Source organism: Folsomia candida, unplaced genomic scaffold, assembly GCF_002217175.1.
Source record: "Folsomia candida strain VU population unplaced genomic scaffold, ASM221717v1 Fcan01_Sc017, whole genome shotgun sequence".
NCBI lineage: Eukaryota > Metazoa > Arthropoda > Collembola > Entomobryomorpha > Isotomidae > Folsomia > Folsomia candida.
Genome location: NW_019091209.1, coordinates 783843 through 802400, shown reverse-complemented (window position 1 = coordinate 802400; position 18558 = coordinate 783843). Strand labels below are relative to the sequence as shown.

Sequence of the window (18558 nt, the reverse complement as noted above, 5' to 3'; positions counted from 1 at the left end):
AATAATTGTATAATTTCAATTAATTAAGTAACCGTCATTCTATCATTTTACAACATTTCTAAAGTTTTAAAAATTGTAAAAGTAAATTACGTCTGAGAAAAGTTGCATTTCTTGTGAACAACCCTTCTAAAGAGCACGTTGGCCAACCGCCATTTTCCTTAGTCAGCAACTACGCTTGTTGAGTGATGCACGCTGCCCATTTTGCCTCCGACAATTAATTAATTAACTACTTAGTTTACTTCAATTAAAAAGAACAAAACTCATTTTATTGTTGAGTAGACTGGTTGCAATAAAAGTAGCAGCTTCCCGTTTGAAATCCGGTCGTTGTGAAATTTATCGTCGTCGTTTTTCCCTCGAAAGTAGGACAGCCAACAGGTAAATTTATCTTTAATTAAAGTTAATTGCAGCATTTTCGAAGTTCAGGGAAAGATTTTTGTCTTCTATACTAAGTAGAAGGAATAATTGTGTAATTGTAACTAATTAAATTAACGGTCATTCCCTTTCTAGCTTTGCAACTAATTGAAAACCATGTCGGAAGTATCAGACTTGCGAGTCCCTCTCCGGACCGTGAAAAAGGTCCAATTTGGCATCCTGTCGCCGGATGAAATAGTAAGTTATTAATTTTTCGGTGGTTACAAAGATTTAGCCAAAATCGTATTTCATTCCGTCTTAAATAAAATGATAACACAAGATTCGAGCAGTTGTTTTTACACAGTTAATTTAATTTACCAGTTTCTATTATAATTAACTAACCCACTTCTTTAAAAGAAGTTCTTTTTAACTATCATTTCCAGCGCCGCATGTCCGTGACGGAGGGTGGGGTTCGCTTTCCCGAGCTTACGGAAGATGGTCGCCCCAAACTTTGCGGATTGATGGACCCTCGTCAAGGCGTCATCGACCGAAACTCACGCTGCCTAACTTGCACCGGCAGTCAGACCGAGTGTCCCGGACATTTTGGTCACATTGATCTCGCCAAACCCGTCTACCACCCAGGATTTCTCGGGAAAACGGTCAAAGTCCTGCGCTGCGTGTGCTTCTATTGTTCGAAGATGCTCGTCTCGCCGACTCACCCGAAAATGAGGGAGGTTGTCGCCAAGACCAAAGGACAGCCTCGACGTCGCATCGACTTTGTGTATGAGCTTTGTAAGAAGAAGTCCATCTGCGATGGAGGTGACGAAATGGATAGCAATCCGGGCGAAGAAGATCCCAATATTACGGTCAGTCCGGTATTATTAATTGGAAAATAATTAAGTGTGATGACAAATACTGTAAATAATTATGTTATTATTTATTATGGTGATTCTCGAAATTCTCAATATACATACGGCACAGCATTTGTCGTAAAATCTTAAATTGTACATTTTTTAGGCTCAACGCGGTGTGATTTTGAGTTAAAATCCATCCCGTTTAATTATTTTTCAATCAATATCCAACTATAATATAAGGCACAACAATTAATACTAAAGCTAAATGTTAATTAAACTATTTTCATGTAATATGCAGTCAAAGAAGAGCGGTCACGGCGGGTGTGGTCGTTTTCAGCCGAACATCCGTAAAGTCGGGCTCGAGCTGTTTGCCGAGTGGAAGAACGTGAATGAGGCGGACGAGGAGAAGAAGATGGCCGTCACGGCGGAACGTGTCCTCGAAATCTTCAAACACGTTTCTGACGAGGAGTGCCTCGTGATGGGGATGGATCCCAAGTGGTCCCGCCCCGAGTGGATGATCTATTCTGTCCTTCCCGTACCCCCACTGTGTGTTCGTCCCGCGGTGGTCACGTTCGGTTCCGCTCCCAAGCAGGACGATCTCACCCACAAACTCGCCGACATTGTCAAGGTCAATTTAATTTAATTAAAACTTTAACAGCATTTGTTTACTTTGTTTTCCTTTCCACCAGGCCAACAATGAACTTTTGCGCTACGAACAGTCCGGCGCTGCAGCTCACATTATTGCAGAAAATGTTAAAATGCTCCAATTTCATGTCGCTACTCTCACCGATAACGAAGTTCCTAGTCTGCCACGCGCCATGCAAACGTCTGGCCGTCCCCTGAAAGCGATCAATGCGCGGCTGAAGGGAAAGGAGGGCAGAATTCGGGGCAACTTGATGGGAAAACGGGTCGATTTCTCTGCCAGAGGCGCTATAACGCCAGATCCTAACTTACGGATTGATGAGGTCGGCGTGCCTCGCAGTATCGCGCAGAACTTGACGTTTCCCGAGATCGTGACCCCATTTAACATGGATAAGTACGTTGTAAAAACTAATTTCATGTGTAACGATGTTAAACTTATTTATAAAGTGATGATTTAATTTAATGAATGTATCATGAATTGTATAACTAAACTAACTCATTCCGAATCTGATTTTTTTTACTCGTAAATTTTGCTATGTATCTATACACTCTCGACTTATCTGACCTGTCACCTTTGTTGACCTTGCAGGATGACGGAACTCGTGGCGCGAGGGAATAACCAATATCCCGGAGCAAAGTACATCATACGCTCGAACGGGGACAGAATTGATTTGCGATTTCATCCGAAATCTTCCGATCTCCATTTACAATTAGGATACCGGGTATTTTTTAAACTACCTGAATAATTATGTTAATTGATTATGCAAATATTTATGGGTTTGTTTCGTCCTCTAGGTCGAACGTCACATTCGAGATGGCGACCTCGTAATTTTCAATCGACAACCCACTCTTCACAAAATGTCCATGATGGGTCACAGGGTCAAAGTACTGCCCTGGTCGACTTTCCGACTCAATTTGAGGTGAGTAGTCGTTAATTTAAAAGAATTGATAGTACGAAATCATCGAGAATGATGCGTTGTTTTCTTCAGCTGAGGTCCATGATCTAAATTTTTTTCTGAGTACTTATTAATAAATTGCTAAAGTTATGTCTAACACGCTATCAAGATTTATAATTAGTTCTCTTCTGGTTAATTTCCACATTTCAGCTGCACAGCGCCTTACAATGCTGATTTTGACGGGGACGAGATGAATCTCCACGTCCCACAGTCTATGGAAACACGCGCGGAAGTTGAAAACCTGCACATCACGACCCGCCAAATTATCACCCCACAAGCGAACAAGCCCGTCATGGGGATCGTGCAGGACACGTTGACCGGCGCGAAGAAGATGACCAAGAGGGACGTCTTCCTGACCAAGGTGATGTCACACTTTTAAAAACAAAATGCAAATTAAGCCGAGAATAGAAATAGTAAAAAAGCAAATTGGGCCGAGTTTTTAAAATTTAAAAAATTAACACGAATTTTGGTCTCTCTTTTTCTCTCAGGAACAAATGATGAATTTGCTTATGTTTTTGCCCGTTTGGGACGGGAGGATGCCGATGCCCGCCATCGTAAAGCCGATTCCTCTCTGGACCGGGAAACAACTCTTCACTCTTATCATTCCCGGATACGTGAACCTCGTCAAAACCCACGCCACACATCCGGACGACGAGGACGACGGTCCGTACAAGTGGATTTCCCCGGGAGACACGAAAGTCATGGTGGAGCATGGAGAACTCATCATGGGAATTCTATGCAAAAAGACGCTCGGAACGAGTGAGGGGTCACTTCTTCACATCTGCTTTACCGAATTAGGTCACGAGGTTGCTGGTCAATTTTACGGCAATATTCAAACCGTTGTAAACAATTGGTTGATGTATGAAGGTGAGTAGTAATTATTATGCAAATTGAATAGGTGGGGATAATTTATTAAGAAATTATACGATTATTTAGGAAACTCAATCGGAATTGGGGACACGATTGCAGATCCTCAAACATATCTTGAGATTCAAAGAACGATCAAGAAGGCGAAAGAGGACGTGATCGAGGTGATTCAAAAAGCACATAACATGGAGCTCGAACCCACTCCGGGAAACACGCTCCGGCAAACGTTCGAAAATCAGGTCAACCGAATCCTTAACGATGCTCGCGACAAGACTGGCGACTCCGCGAAGAAGTCTCTCACAGAGTACAACAACCTCAAAACTATGGTCGTGGCAGGGTCGAAAGGATCAAACATCAACATCTCTCAGGTATTTTTAAATAATAAATCCCTGTGCCAAGGATTGAATCTGAACTATGACCTTTCTTTTCCTTCAAGGTCATCGCCTGCGTCGGGCAACAAAACGTTGAAGGAAAACGAATTCCCTTCGGCTTCCGTAAGCGCACCCTTCCTCACTTCACGAAAGACGACTACGGTCCTGAGTCCCGTGGCTTCGTTGAAAATTCCTACCTCGCCGGACTAACTCCCTCGGAATTCTACTTTCACACCATGGAGAGTCGTGAAGGTTTGGTCCACACTGCGATCAAAACAGCGGAAACTGGATACATTCAACGCCGCCTCATCAAAGCCATGGAGTCCGTGATGGTTCACTACGACGGCACGGTACGAAACTCTACTGGACAGCTGATCCAACTCCGCTACGGAGAAGACGGCCTCGCCGCCGAGAACGTCGAACACCAAACCCTTCCCACCCTCAAACTGTCCAACTCTGCGTTTAAGGCTGGATTCCGCTTCGACCCCACGAACGAGCGCTACCTCCGGAAAGTTTTTGACGAGGAAGTCATGCAGGAAATTGTCAGGTCGGCGGAAGTCATCTCCGCCGTGGAGAAGGAATGGAAAACTTTGAAGGCTGACCGTGCCACGATGCGGGAAATCTTCCCTTCTGGAGAATCGCATGTCGTCCTCCCATGCAATTTGAAACGGATGATTTGGAACGTGCAAAAAATTTTCCACATCGACAAACGACTCCCGGTCGATCTCAACCCGATCAGAGTGATTGCAGGGGTGGAAAACCTATTGAAAAAGTGTGTCATCGTGCAAGGGGAGGATGCCTTGTCGGTCCAGGCGAACAGTAATGCGACCCTGCTCTTCGGCTGTATGGTGAGATCCATGCTGTGCACGAGGAAGGTCGCGGAAGAATTCCACTTGTCGACGGAGGCGTTTGAATGGTTGATCGGAGAGATTGAGATGAGGTTTCAGCAAGCCATGGCGTCTCCGGGGGAGATGGTGGGCGCTCTGGCGGCGCAGAGTTTGGGCGAGCCGGTGACTCAAATGACGCTCAATACCTTCCATTATGCGGGAGTTAGTAATGTGACTTTGGGAGTGCCCAGGTTGAAGGTGAGTGAGGGGGGAAATTTGCAATAATTTGGCAATTAATAGATAAAAATTTGATTTTATGATATTTTGTCCAATTTTTTATTTAAATTCCTCAATTTTCTCACCTTTCCAGGAAATCATCAACCTCTCTAAGAAGCCGAAATCTCCCTCGCTCACTGTTTTCTTGACTGGAGACACCGCTCGTGACGCCGAGAAGGCGAAGAAAGTTCTCTGCCGTTTGGAACATACCACGCTGCGAAAGATGACCGCGCACACGGCCATTCATTACGACCCTGACCCGCAAAACACGATCATCGCAGAGGATCAAGACTTTGTTAGTATCTACTATGAAATGCCAGACTTTAACCCGGCAAGAATTTCACCGTGGCTTCTCCGCGTTGAACTCGACCGGAAACGAATGACTGGTAAATTCGCAATCCAAAAATTTGTTGGCAATTGAAGTAGTCGAAGTCAGAGTTGTAAAAAAAATAGTGTAATTTGATAATTTCTTAGCGTAGTTAGTTAAATTTCGCACCTTTATTGTAAAATTATATATTGATTTTGATTTAAAATGAATCTAAATTTTGGCGGAAATTTAAACTTGACGAGATTTTCCCAAAGTTTCGTAATAATTTGATTTTCTGTCTCTTCCCCTCCAGATAAGAAACTCACCATGGAACATATCGCAGAGAAGATCAATTCCGCCTTTGGTGAGGACTTGAACTGCATCTTTAACGACGACAATGCTGAAAAGCTCATTCTGCGCATTCGAATCGCACATCCGGAGGATAAATTAGATGATGACGAAGATAACCCAGATCACATGGACGACGCCATGCTCCTTCGCTGCATCGAAGCCAGCATGCTCTCAGAAATGACACTGCAGGGGATCGAAACAATTTCCAAAGTTTACATGCATTTGCCCCAAACCGACGCCAAGAAGCGGACCATCATCACAGAGTCCGGTGAATTCAAACAGATCGCCGAGTGGCTGCTCGAGACGGATGGAACGTCCTTAATGCGAGTCTTAAGCGAGAGGGATGTCGACCACGTGCGAACGTATTCGAACGATATCTGCGAAATATTTATGGTAATACATGCAAAATTTTGGCGACATAGCATTATCATTTTTATTCTAATTTGTATCGTTTTGTTCAGGTCCTGGGTATTGAAGCAGTTCGAAAATGTGTGGAGAAAGAGATTAACACCGTGCTCTCGTTACCTGGGCTGTATATCAACTACCGTCACTTGGCGCTCCTCTGCGACGTAATGACTGCAAAGGGTCACTTGATGGCCATCACACGTCACGGAATCAATCGACAAGATACCGGACCATTGATGAGGTGCTCGTTTGAGGAAACTGTTGATGTCCTGATGGACGCGGCCGTTCATGCTGAAGTTGATCCGATACGAGGCGTTTCGGAAAGCATTATGATGGGTGAGGATAAGAAGAGATTTAAGTGTTCAAATAATTAACGTAGACTCGCTGACCTATCGTCAAAATCAGAACATTTTTAATCATTTCTCCCCTCTGGAAATTTGTTTTAAAATTCTGGACGAGAAATTTATAGACCAAGGAGTTGCCAACTTTTTAAAAATATACACTCCAGATTTTGGCGGGTTTTGACCGATGAGATCTCAAGTTTAAGAAGCCTTCAGAAAAATTGAAACTCATCGAAACTGGCGTATCTTAATTTTAAAAAGTCACCGTCCGTCTATTTATCGACTTACTTAGAGGTAATTAAAAATGATTAAAAATGCGTTGATTTTGGCGATGAGTCATCGAGTCCTATGTTAATTTACAAATTAACAGCAAACCATTTAAAATGATGAATTGTATTCCCGTTCTGAGGCACCATGAATTGCACAACTCCCTGATTACTTGTCAAGAACTTGACAAAAGTATCTCTAACACGTTATCAAGATTTATAATAGTTTTTCCTACCGTTAAGTCCAGAATTTAAAAAAAAATAATTAAAAACGTGTTGATTTCGACTATTTTTGGCGACGAGTCATACTTTGACGAAATCATGATGTTTTTTATTATTAATTTTTCCCAGGACAACTTCCCCGCATGGGCACTGGCTGCTTCGACTTGCTTCTCGACGCTGAAAAGTGCAAGTTCGGCATTGAGGTCCCCACTGGTCCTGGACCCAATGGTGACCTTGGGATGGGCAGTGCATTTTTCAATCTTGGATCTAAATCACCAATGGGCACGCCCTGGATATCTGGCGCCACTCCGGCGTACGACAACGTTTGGTCTCCCGGCGGAGGAATGATGTCGGGTGGACCTGGATTCTCACCATCCGCTGCTTCTGACATATCGAGCTTTTCACCTGGAGGAGGTCGTTCGCCGCTCAGTTCACCTGGAAGCCCAGGCAGTCCATTCTACAATGCTGGGGGTGTGTCGCCGAATTATTCCCCCACCTCGCCTGGGATGAGTCCCTCGTTGCCGAACTATTCTCCTGGATCTTACTCTCCCACAAGTCCGGGTGGAGGTCAGAGTCCGACTTATTCTCCAACGAGTGCTTCACCACAACTGAGTCCATCATACTCGCCGACGAGTCTAAATGGTTACTCGCTGACGAGCCCAATTTACTCGCCGCCGAGGTGACCACTAAAACTTCAATTTGAGATGAAAATTTGTCAACCTTTTTATGCTAATTGATTTATTTCGTATCTTTATTCTAGTCCGAGTTACTGGCCCTCATTGCCCTCAAGTCCAAGCTATTCGCCAACGAGGTAAGAGAAATACTATGGAAATGAAATAAAATTTTCTTAAATTGGTCATGTATTTAATTAATTTTTTTTTAATTTTTGCAGTCCATCTTACTCGCCAACGAGCTCATCTTACTTAACGCCCAGTCCGAGCTATTCACCGACCAGGTAAAAAAATTAGACTTAAATTATAATGTGTTTTTTTTATATTGAAACTGAAATTGTGACGTTTTTTGCAGTCCGTCGTATTCTCCGACGAGTCCAACATACTCGCCTACAAGCCCGTCCTATTCTCCGACGAGGTATTAATCTTAATGTGTGTTTAAAGATTAACGTAGGACTCGATTTATCGTCAAAATCAGCACATTTTGAATCATTCCTGGGCTCTGGAAATTTTTATAAAAATTCTTTATGACAAATTTCTAGAGCAAGTCGTTCTCAATTTAAAAAAATATACCCTAAAGTCATCGAGTCCTACGTTAAGGATAATTCATAATTTAATTAATTAATTAATTCTTTCTCTCTCAGCCCAAGTTATTCGCCGACGAGTCCATCTTATTCGCCATCATACTCTCCCACGAGGTAGGAACTCAATTATAATAATTAATTAGGAAATTCTTAATTAACTAATCTCCTTGCAGTCCAAGTTATTCGCCAACCAGCCCATCGTACTCTCCGACAAGTCCATCCTACTCTCCGACGAGTCCATCTTACTCGCCATCGAGCCCAACCTATTCTCCTTCATCTCCGAATTACAGTCCTTCGAGGTTCGTGACCTAAAACATGCAATGTAGATTGTCATAGCTAGTAAAATTATCAAATGCTTATTTCTTGCAGCCCGAGGTACTCTCCAAACAGTCCGACTAACTCGCTCGGACGGCCCGGATCGCCCAATTACAGCCCTTCGAGGTAATAAACGTGTGGTCACCATCTCCTTTAAAAAAATATTACCAAATTTTTTGCAAGTATTTCAAATATGTTATCTCTTGCAGCCTAAGCTACAGTCCAGCGTCGCCAAGTTATTCATCCCGGTACTCACCAAGGTTTGTAGAAACATCGAGGGTATTCATTGTATACGAGTTCGCATCGCTACATAATTTTGAAAAAAAGCCAGCTAACAATTAGCTTTGGAGGTTCGCAAATGAATGTTCAAGCTAAAGATTTTTGCCAACTTGCAATGAATACCCTCGCAAAAATTAAATTCTCTTCAGAACTTTTAATCTAATCTTGTCCCCGTTCTTACGCAGCTCACCTTCGTACTCACCATCCAGTCCCAACTACAGCCCACAGGCGTCTGTCTCGTCTTACTCACCAACCAGTCCGAGTTACAGACAGAGCTGGGAAAATATTGATTAAAATAGTCAAGCTTAAGATTAAGAATAATTAATCTTAATGAAAAAATTTTATCGTATTAATCAATAATTTTAATCTTAATCTCACACGTAAATTAAATTAAATTTAATTTTTAATTTTTAATCTTTGAATCTTCGACTTTAATTTTAATCAGGATTAATATTATGATTTCACGCCATCTGTTACTCGACTTCCTCGTGCTTTCCTAAAATTTTAGAATTTATCATATAATACCGATATAAACTTTAAAAAAAACGGCGAAAAAATAAAATTATTCTTAATTTATATTATTAATCTAGATTATCGTGCCTATGTGACACATGTTAAAGGGGGTGGGTGGGTGTCCAAAAAATCAAAATATTTTGCGTTATGAAGTTTATGAACGTCCCTTGTAGACTAAACTCGGCATTTATAATTCCACCCCCACCCAAATCCAGAACTTGACCTTTCCCGAGATCGTGACCTCGTTTAATATGGATAAGTACGTTGTAAAAACTAATTTCATATGTAACGATGTTTAAATTATTTACAAAATGATTAATTAATTAAATGAATGTATCATGAATTGTATAACTAAACTAACTCATTCCGAATCTGATTTTTTTACTCGTAACTTTTACTATTTATCAATATGATCTCGAATTGTCTGACCTGTCACCTTTGTTGACCTTGCAGGATGACGGAACTCGTGGCGCGAGGGAATAACCAATATCCCGGAGCAAAGTACATCATACGCTCGAACGGGGACAGAATTGATTTGCGATTTCATCCGAAATCTTCCGATCTCCATTTACAATTAGGATACCGGGTATTTTAAAGCTGCATGTATAATTATGTTAATTGACTATGCAAATATTTATGGGTTTGTCTCATGTCAGGTCGAACGTCACATTCGAGATAGTGATCTCGTAATTTTCAACCGACAACCCACCCTTCACAAAATGTCCATGATGGGTCACAGGGCCAAAGTGCTGCCCTGGTCGACTTTCAGAATTAATTTAAGGTGCGTAGTCGTTAATTTAAAAAATTTATAGTACCAAATCATTGTAAATGATGCGTTAATACAATCTTTTTCTGAGGCAAAGTGGGTCCATGAACTAACTTTTTTCTGATTACTTGTCAAAAACTTGCCAAAGTTATGTCTGAACACGTTATCAAGATTTATAATTAGTTGTTCCGGTTAATTTCAGCTGCACAACGCCTTACAATGCTGATTTTGACGGGGACGAGATGAATCTACACGTCCCACAGTCGATGGAAACACGCGCCGAGGTTGAAAATCTGCACATTACCACGCGTCAAATTATCACCCCACAAGCGAACAAGCCCGTCATGGGGATCGTCCAGGACACGTTGACTGGTGCGAAGAAGATGACCAAGAGAGACGTCTTCCTGACCAAGGTGATACGGTATCACTGATACCATACTTGTAAAAATAAAATGCAAATTATGCTGAGTTTTAGAAATTTTAAAATTTTGTGCTCTCTTTTCCAAGAACAAATGATGAATCTGCTAATGTTCTTGCCTATTTAGGACGGGAGGATGCCGATGCCCGCCATCGTAAAGCCGATTCCTCTCTGGACGGGGAAGCAACTCTTCACGCTTATCATTCCCGGAAACCTGAACCTCGTCAAAACCCACGCCACACATCCGGACGACGAGGACGACGGTCCGTACAAGTGGATTTCCCCGGGAGACACGAAAGTCATGGTGGAGCATGGAGAACTCATCATGGGAATTCTATGCAAAAAGAAGCCCGGAACGAATGAGGGCACTTCTTCACATCTGCTTTACCGAATTAGGTCAACCATCGTAAATAATTGGTTGATGTATGAAGGTGAGTAGTGATTAGTTATTATGCAAATTGACTGGATGCGGATAATTTATTAAGAAATTATACGATTATTTAGGAAACTCAATCGGAATTGGGGACACGATTGCAGATCCTCAAACATATCTCGAGATCCAAAGAACAATCAAGAAGGCGAAGGAGGACGTGATCGAGGTGATTCAAAAAGCACACAACATGGAGCTCGAGCCCACTCCGGGAAACACGCTTCGACAAACGTTCGAAAATCAGGTTAACTGGATTCTTAACGATGCTCGTGACAAGACTGGCGGCTCCGTGAAGAAGTCTCTCACAGAGTACAACCACCAGGATGATCTCAAGCACAAACTTTCCGACATTATTAAGGTCAAGTTAAATTAATTAAAACTTCAACAGCATCTGTTTACTTTGTTTTCCTTTCCACCAGGCCAACAATGAACTTTTGCGCTACGACCAGTCCGGCGCTGCAGCTCACATTATTGCAGAAAATGTTAAAATGCTCCAATTTCACGTGGCAACCCTCACCGATAACGAAATACCCGGTCTGCCGCGCCCCATGCAAACTTCTGGCCGTCCCCTAAAAGCGAACAAAGCGCGGCTGAAGGGAAAAGATAGCAGAATTCGGGGCAACTTGATGTGTAAACGGGTCGAAGTGCTGCCCTGGTCGACTTTCCGAATGAATTTGAGGTGAGTCGTCGTTAATTTAAAAAATTGATAGTACCAAATCATTGTAAATGATGCGTTAATACAATCTTTTTCTGAGGCAAAGTGGGTCCATGAACTAACTTTTTTCTGATTACTTGTCAAAAACATGCCAAAGTTATCTCTAACACGCTATCAAGATTTATAATTAGTTCTCTTCCGGTTAATTTCCACATTTCAGTTGCACATCGCCTTACAACGCTGATTTTGGCTAGGACGAGATGAATCTACACGTCCCACAGTCGATGGAGACACGCTCCGAAGTTGAAGATCTACACATCACGACCCGTCAAATTATCACCCCACAAGCGAACAAGCCCGTCATGGGGATCGTCCAGGACACGTTGATTGGTGTGAAGAAGACGACCAAAAGGGACGTCTTTCTGACCAAGGTGATGTGATAGTTTTTTAAAACAAGAATCAGGTATGAACATCATATTCAAATTTTACTCGTAAATATTTTATTTTATGGTTGGCACTTGGCAGTAAATATAATGTTTAATTAAATCGTTAATTTTAGACTCAATAATAATAATGTCATAATTAATAATGTCATATGTTGTAGGCCCTGTGTTTTACCAGTGTGACAAGTGTGGCACCTTTTTCCGTTCCAAACCCCTGGCCGCAATTCATCTTTGGACTGCAGGGCATGGAAAGTGAGGATTAATTTCAAAATAATTAATTAGTTAATTAATTACTGTACTCATCCATAACCTTGACCTTATAATACAGACCTAGTTCTGCCGGATGGAGCACGGTCCCCTTTCCCACGCCAATATTGAAATTGGACAAATTACTCGAAGTTGTCGTAGCACCAGAAATAGAAACTGATTTTGATGAAAAATTGGCAGCCAGCCCGCTATTCGTCCCAGTCGAGATGGAGACGGAGTTTGAGTTTGAAAACGTCGTCGAACTATGCGAACCTTTGGAGGAATCTGGTAATTATTCATGCACATAAATAAATTTACTGTGGAACTGAAAATTTTGAAGGTTTCTAGTTATACATACTAGAATATTACCTAATAGGTATTCCTCCAAGTTCCGAAAATCCTGTCAGAAAGAGAAAACAGTTCATCGCAAAATATCGCTCTTATGATGAGATTAAAGAAGAAACCGTTCATGAAGGTTTTCAAGCTGTGGTGCAAGGACTAATGACACTCAAAAATGCAGGTAAATTGTGGGGTAGTTAGTAGTTCGTAAATTTGTATATAATTTATGATGAAATTGTGTATTTATTCACCTCCTCGTTTTTATTTTCCTCAACTCAATTTACAAAATTAATCTAATATTACAAATACTTGAGCTTTATACACAACTCTGCAAATTATGCAAAATGATTTTACGAACTTTTAACCTTAACTGCTCCCATTTTCGCAGGAAATGCAACCCTGGCCGACACCAAATCTCTCCCTCCGGTATAAATACAATCCGACACAGGAGTAAAAACTAAATTGACTTGTGACAAATGTGGGAAAACTTTTTCCACAAATTTTACACTCCGACGACACCAGGAAATCGTTAAAAAGTGAGTATTTTGACACCAAATTGTCGACTCAATAAATTGAAGGATTAATTTGCATCCTGTATTTTATAGTTGCTCCAACCTAACCACACGGTACGTTAAATTAAAATTATACTAATTTTTTATACGTGTTACTTGATAACGTTTATTAATCTTCAGTGAGCGAGTTGATTTTACTGGACCAGATAAACGCAAAAACAGGGTCCGACGGTGTCAGCGTGTCGCGATCGATCTATCTTGTGACAAGTGCGACGTCATATTTGTTCACGCTACTTCATTGAAACGACATTTAAGCAACAAAAGGTAATTACTTTTACTTTACAGATTAGTTAATTTTATTGGATTTTCTAAATGCAAACTTTTATGATACACTTTTGCTTCTTAAAGTTGCTCGAACGTCAAGACTCCATCGAGTAGCAATATCAAGAAGACAGGGAGAATAAAGTGTAACAAATGCGACGCGACATTTATTCACGCTAGTTCATTAGAGCGACATTTAAAAAATAAAAGGTAATTACTTTATTATCAAGTCCACTAAATTGTCTTTGATGTTTGGACAGAATTTTAGTTTTTTTATGTTTCTTACAGTTGTTTCAACGTCAAAACACCTGTTCCATTAAGGAGAAAAAGTGCACTGCCATTGGGGAGAATAATTTGTGGCAAATGTGGACTCACTTTTGCCTCAAATTATTCACTCGAACGACATCAGACTAACGTTAAAGAGTGAGTTTTTAATTAAATTGAGTCATTAAAATTACTAACACTAATTTGAATTCCGTATTTTTTAGCTGTTCCAACAAAATCATACTCGCTCAGCTAATCAGAAAACGGTACGTTAAGTTAAATGAAAATGACATTAACATTTTTAACGCTTCTTATTTTCACGTTCGTTAATCCCTAGGCAGCGGGTAGGTTTTACCAGACCAGTTAGACCCAAAACTGTCGCAATCGATGGATCTCAAACTCACTACGAGCAACACGTGAAACTGAAAACTAACTTGAACTCGTCCCCTGCCGAAACTAATGCTATTAGGCAAGTAATAAAGTGTGATAAGTGCGACGTCATATTTCTTTAAGCTAGCTCATTGGAACGACATTTAATGAATATAACATTTAATTGGCTAGTTAATTTTATTATATTTTTAGGAAATAATTTGGATTTTTTCTTACAGTTGTGTTCCATTAAGGGAAAAAAGTGGGGAGAATAAGTTGTGACAAGTGTGGACTCACTTTTGCTTCGAATTATTCACTCAGACGACACCAGAACTACGTTAAAGAGTGAGTTTTGAATTAAATCGAGTCATTAAAGTTATCACTTAAACATTAGATACATTAATTTGTATTGTATTTCGTATTTTTTAGTTGTTCCAACCGAACCCAATTAGCTCGTTTAATAAGAATACGGTATGTTACATAAAGATGGCCATAAAATCAGGATATTTTATCTAATGCATAACATTATTTTCACTTTCGTCAGTCAAAAGCACCCCCGCTTTAAGCGTACCGGACCAATTAAACCCAAAACCCAAACGTACTCTGAGCGTCACTACGAGCAACACATGAAAAGTCACTTTCACTTGTCCCCTGCCCCCAAAGGGAGTCGTAATTCTAGGAAGGCAAGAAGAGTAGTAAAGTGTGACAAGTGTAACGTCACATTTCTTTACACTAGATCATTGCGACGACACTTACAAAATAAAACGTAAGTAATTATTTAATTACTTAATATTGGAGCATTATTTATGGACATTCTTTCCTCCTACGGTTTGTATTTGTAATTTTTATTTAGATTTTTATTTATTTCCAGTTGTGAACGTCGTACTTGTCCCGTTTTCACATGTCGCAAATCGTTCCTCAGTCCTCCCTCCTTGCAAGTTCACATTAGGCTTGTTCATGACCAGAAGGTCGGGGACGAAGGTGGGAGTCAGTGCGCCATTTGCGGGGAGAGTTTCGACCTCGGCAACAAACTTTACGCCCACTTGGCGCTAAAACATGCATCCCAGGATGACGTTGAGGAAGAGAACAGCGTTGTCTTAGTAAAAGATGAAGAAATGATTATTAAAGAAGAGCTGGACGTGGATGATTATGAAAGCTCGTTGTTATCGGAACTAGACGCGGAAGGTGCTGACATGGTGGGTGGCGTGAAACTGGAAGGCGATGAAATGGAAGAGTTTTATGAGAATGGTGTTAAGAATAACGGGATTTTCGACATTCTTGACCCCGATGAAGATCATAATAGTGTTGACGATTTATGAATGCAAAAAATGTCTGACGAACTTTTTTTAGATTGTAAATTTTTATATAATTTCTAATTAGCATGTGAGAATGATTGGACAGTCAAATCCTTATCTGAGTGGTATTCTATTTATGAAAATTATGTATTTACATACATACTACAGAGATGAGATTATTGGATTCTACGGCAGAATTTGTATTAAGAAAACTGACAATAATGTATTTTATACAAGACTTATAAATTTTTGCTAAATTTGCAATGTTGTAATTTATATATTTATCATGTTGATGTAAAGTAAATAAGTGGTCAAATACATATTCGGAATCAATTTCCATTAATACACGCTTTCTTTGTAAATAAATATTATGCATATTGCACACAACGTCAACCAATAATGTAATTGCCCAAAAATACATAGTTCATATTGAGTCAATACAAATTTTCTAAATAATTTGGTATGACGCGTCAAAGTGCAACTCAAACATGCCCGGAGGTTTGGGTTTGGTGCAAACTCCCAACATTCTCGCCGGGCATGACAACATAGTAAGGTAAACATTTCACATAAATCGGTCGCTCGTGAAACGCAAAGACCGGCATTTTCCATGAAGCCTCGACCTACGACATATTATAAAACTTTGATTAGTTACTCCTACTCCTACTCATCATTTTCGTGACATTTTACCTGTTTCCCTCCTGCAATATCTTTGAGCAATTTAAATTCAAACATGTACTTTTCTGCGGTTTCCTTGCCACCAAGCACTGTCATCCAGAAGCTGGCCGTATCCGCACCAATGCGAGAATGTAGGAGGAAAGTATTTCCGTCCTTTTCCAATATCTCAATTGGCCATTTGTGACCCGACACGTCGACTGAAATCAATGGGCGGAAACAAAAATTAATCCCTCATGGTGACAGATTAATTTGAGCGGATTCGTTAGTTGTATGAGACTCTTACGCGATATTTTGTTATCCTTCAATGTCAACGAGTAACGTCGAGATGATCGCTCACGACACTGGTGGTGTTCCTTTAAATGTTTCACGTACTCGTGCATGGCCACTTTTGTCGGTCTACTAGATCCTTCGATGCAAATTATGTCACTGATAAGAGAAGTAGTGATTTAATTTGAGTTGCGAAACGTCACAAATAATAAATAAAATACCTACCGATAGGAACAATTTAGAAGATGCTTTTTCATTTCTGTAGCAGAAATTACTTCAGTACAGCCAGAATTTTGGTTTAGACACGACAATTTCAAATCGAGCTGGACAATCGTTTAATCGTGCATTATTATATTTTCTACTTAAACTAGCAAAAATTGACAACAAACCTGTCGAGAAAGCCGTTCCGCAAAGGCTGACACGTGCAACGCCGTCTGACACATGCCACACTTCTGCACCTTATCGGCACAGATCCCGCAAATGAGGTGGCCATTGGCGCAACTGTGGATTGGCGAGGCCGGCAGATCCAGACAGATGGTGCAGTCGAGATGGTCACCAAACTCTGGGCGGACAGGTGGCACCCCCTAAAATAACAGACACTTTTTAAAGGCTCATTTCATAAGTCAGTTAAATCGTATATCTAACAAATCAGCTGCACATAAATTACACTATAATTCTCCTAACAAGGATTGGTAAAAACAAAATGGCAAAAAAGATCGAAATAAGGGCAAAAATTATGTGTGCATGAACATAACTTGACATATATGTACATAGATTGGCCAAACTGAAATTTTAAACGGGACTTTGTATAAACCAAACCAACGACATCGTCGACACAAAAAAGTTCAATTCAGATTGGAAAACCAAATATAAAAAAAAGTAAATCGATTTAATATATTGGTCAACGAAATTGGTCTGCAAATCTACCGTCCTACCAAAAATGTTGAACAAATGAACTAGATACCTCGTCATCTTTCTGCTTGTCAGAAGCCGATGTTCCAGATCGGGCCGTTTTTTCCTTGGGGGGCTCATTCTTCTCGTCGCTCTCCTCCCGGTCGTCACTAATTTTAGATTTTTTTGTCTCTGCTGTGCTCGTATTTTTCGGCCTAGCGCCCCGTACTTCAACTTCCTCGTCGGAGGAGGATTCACCCAAGAAGGGGTCGAAATATTTTACCCTCTTCTTGCTTGAGGGCGTGGCAGCGGTACGTTTGTCGGTACGACGACTTGTATCAGCACCTCCGTTGGTGGAAGATTCTGAAAAAAATTAATTAATTAAAAACGTATTTAAAAAAAAGTGCGATGTATGTATTAGTAGTTAAAAAATTACTGGCACGTCGTCCCGTCATGTTCAATGGAGATGAGCTGGTAATTCACTAATTATTTGTGGATTGGGTAATCATACAATTAAATTAACAATTCAGAACACAAAATAGTTAAAGTTCTGGTCTAGTTGGAAGAAAAACGTAGAAAAGTAGAGCTGTCACGTGATTCAAGACAGCAACCAAATATTCGCGTCGTTGTATTCGAATTCGAGCCTGCCGGACGACAAAATCTTTGTGGAGGTAAAATGAGACAAAATAGTATAATTGAACAAGTCCACCTTTTGTGACGATTTTGATGCAAGAATGAATCGTGCCGTGGCCAGAATTTCCGAAGGACTCGGAGCCATGAAAATTTCCACAATTAGATTACACAAATTAATGTATGTAATTTTCTGCAAAAAATATTTTCTCGACAAAATGACTACAAATTTTTTACACGGGCAAAAATGTTTGTAAATGTCTAGCTTTAACCGGCCCGATGCAAGTGACGACGTGAAGAAACAAATTGACGAGTTGGAAATGGACATAGCTGACCTGGAGGAAAGAATCGGTAACATAAATCCGACCAGTGACCTGGACCAAGTTCGTGCAAACATGGCCATCATGCAGAGACAAATTGCTGTCTTAAACACTGCCCTGGACCATGCAGCAAGACAGGGTAACGCTATATTATTGGTCCTTTCTATTTCTATTACTTTTTTACTATGTGAATGAAACTAATAGAATTTTTTAAATTTCTCATAAACTTTGGATTTCTTCTGATTTCAATAGATGTGCCAATATTTCTTAGATTTTACAATTGTCGTTAGTGTTGAATTTTGACGAACTTTAATACTAC

At 40.5% G+C, this 18558-nt stretch overlaps 4 protein-coding genes across 5 annotated transcripts; 3 read left to right on the top strand and 1 right to left on the bottom strand.

Moving 5' to 3' along the window:
• Positions 1 to 214: 214 nt before the first annotated feature.
• On the top strand, positions 215 to 9476 carry LOC110856691 (DNA-directed RNA polymerase II subunit RPB1). Its single transcript, XM_035857408.1, has 23 exons — positions 215 to 375; positions 508 to 609; positions 795 to 1217; positions 1504 to 1833; positions 1895 to 2241; positions 2437 to 2569; positions 2643 to 2767; positions 2954 to 3164; positions 3292 to 3670; positions 3740 to 4038; positions 4107 to 5126; positions 5239 to 5530; positions 5765 to 6195; positions 6264 to 6543; positions 7166 to 7715; positions 7797 to 7847; positions 7929 to 7991; positions 8063 to 8125; positions 8352 to 8405; positions 8465 to 8590; positions 8661 to 8732; positions 8816 to 8866; positions 9071 to 9476. The coding sequence occupies exons 2-23, from the start codon at positions 529 to 531 to the stop codon at positions 9177 to 9179; spliced, it is 5490 nt and encodes a 1829-aa protein (XP_035713301.1). The 5' UTR covers positions 215 to 375; positions 508 to 528; the 3' UTR covers positions 9180 to 9476.
• Positions 9477 to 9489: 13 nt separating this feature from the next.
• LOC110856928 (DNA-directed RNA polymerase II subunit RPB1-like) lies at positions 9490 to 14255 on the top strand. Of its 2 annotated transcripts, none has more exons than XM_035857410.1 (18): positions 9490 to 9657; positions 9852 to 9984; positions 10055 to 10179; positions 10367 to 10577; positions 10710 to 11013; positions 11087 to 11370; positions 11432 to 11691; positions 11888 to 12098; positions 12272 to 12362; positions 12439 to 12644; positions 12733 to 12876; positions 13084 to 13231; positions 13301 to 13321; positions 13388 to 13531; positions 13616 to 13738; positions 13817 to 13951; positions 14017 to 14058; positions 14130 to 14255. In XM_035857410.1, the coding sequence occupies exons 1-8, from the start codon at positions 9650 to 9652 to the stop codon at positions 11919 to 11921; spliced, it is 1359 nt and encodes a 452-aa protein (XP_035713303.1). In that variant the 5' UTR covers positions 9490 to 9649; the 3' UTR covers positions 11922 to 12098; positions 12272 to 12362; positions 12439 to 12644; positions 12733 to 12876; positions 13084 to 13231; positions 13301 to 13321; positions 13388 to 13531; positions 13616 to 13738; positions 13817 to 13951; positions 14017 to 14058; positions 14130 to 14255. The 2 variants fall into 2 exon arrangements, with proteins under 2 accessions (XP_035713303.1, XP_035713302.1); XM_035857409.1 differs by having other exon boundaries at positions 11888 to 12130.
• Positions 14256 to 14398: 143 nt separating this feature from the next.
• On the top strand, positions 14399 to 15793 carry LOC118437900 (zinc finger and BTB domain-containing protein 24-like). Its single transcript, XM_035857411.1, has 4 exons — positions 14399 to 14506; positions 14591 to 14632; positions 14706 to 14927; positions 15033 to 15793. The coding sequence occupies exons 3-4, from the start codon at positions 14788 to 14790 to the stop codon at positions 15478 to 15480; spliced, it is 588 nt and encodes a 195-aa protein (XP_035713304.1). The 5' UTR covers positions 14399 to 14506; positions 14591 to 14632; positions 14706 to 14787; the 3' UTR covers positions 15481 to 15793.
• On the bottom strand, positions 15654 to 17933 carry LOC110856974 (putative E3 ubiquitin-protein ligase SINAT1). Its single transcript, XM_022105563.2, has 7 exons — positions 17726 to 17933; positions 17363 to 17652; positions 16788 to 16982; positions 16624 to 16721; positions 16415 to 16557; positions 16144 to 16328; positions 15654 to 16076 (listed from the first exon to the last, which is right to left on the bottom strand). Exons 1-7 carry the CDS (start codon positions 17742 to 17744, stop codon positions 15939 to 15941), a joined length of 1068 nt encoding a protein of 355 aa, XP_021961255.1. The 5' UTR covers positions 17745 to 17933; the 3' UTR covers positions 15654 to 15938.
• Between the last annotated feature and the right edge of the window lie 625 nt (positions 17934 to 18558).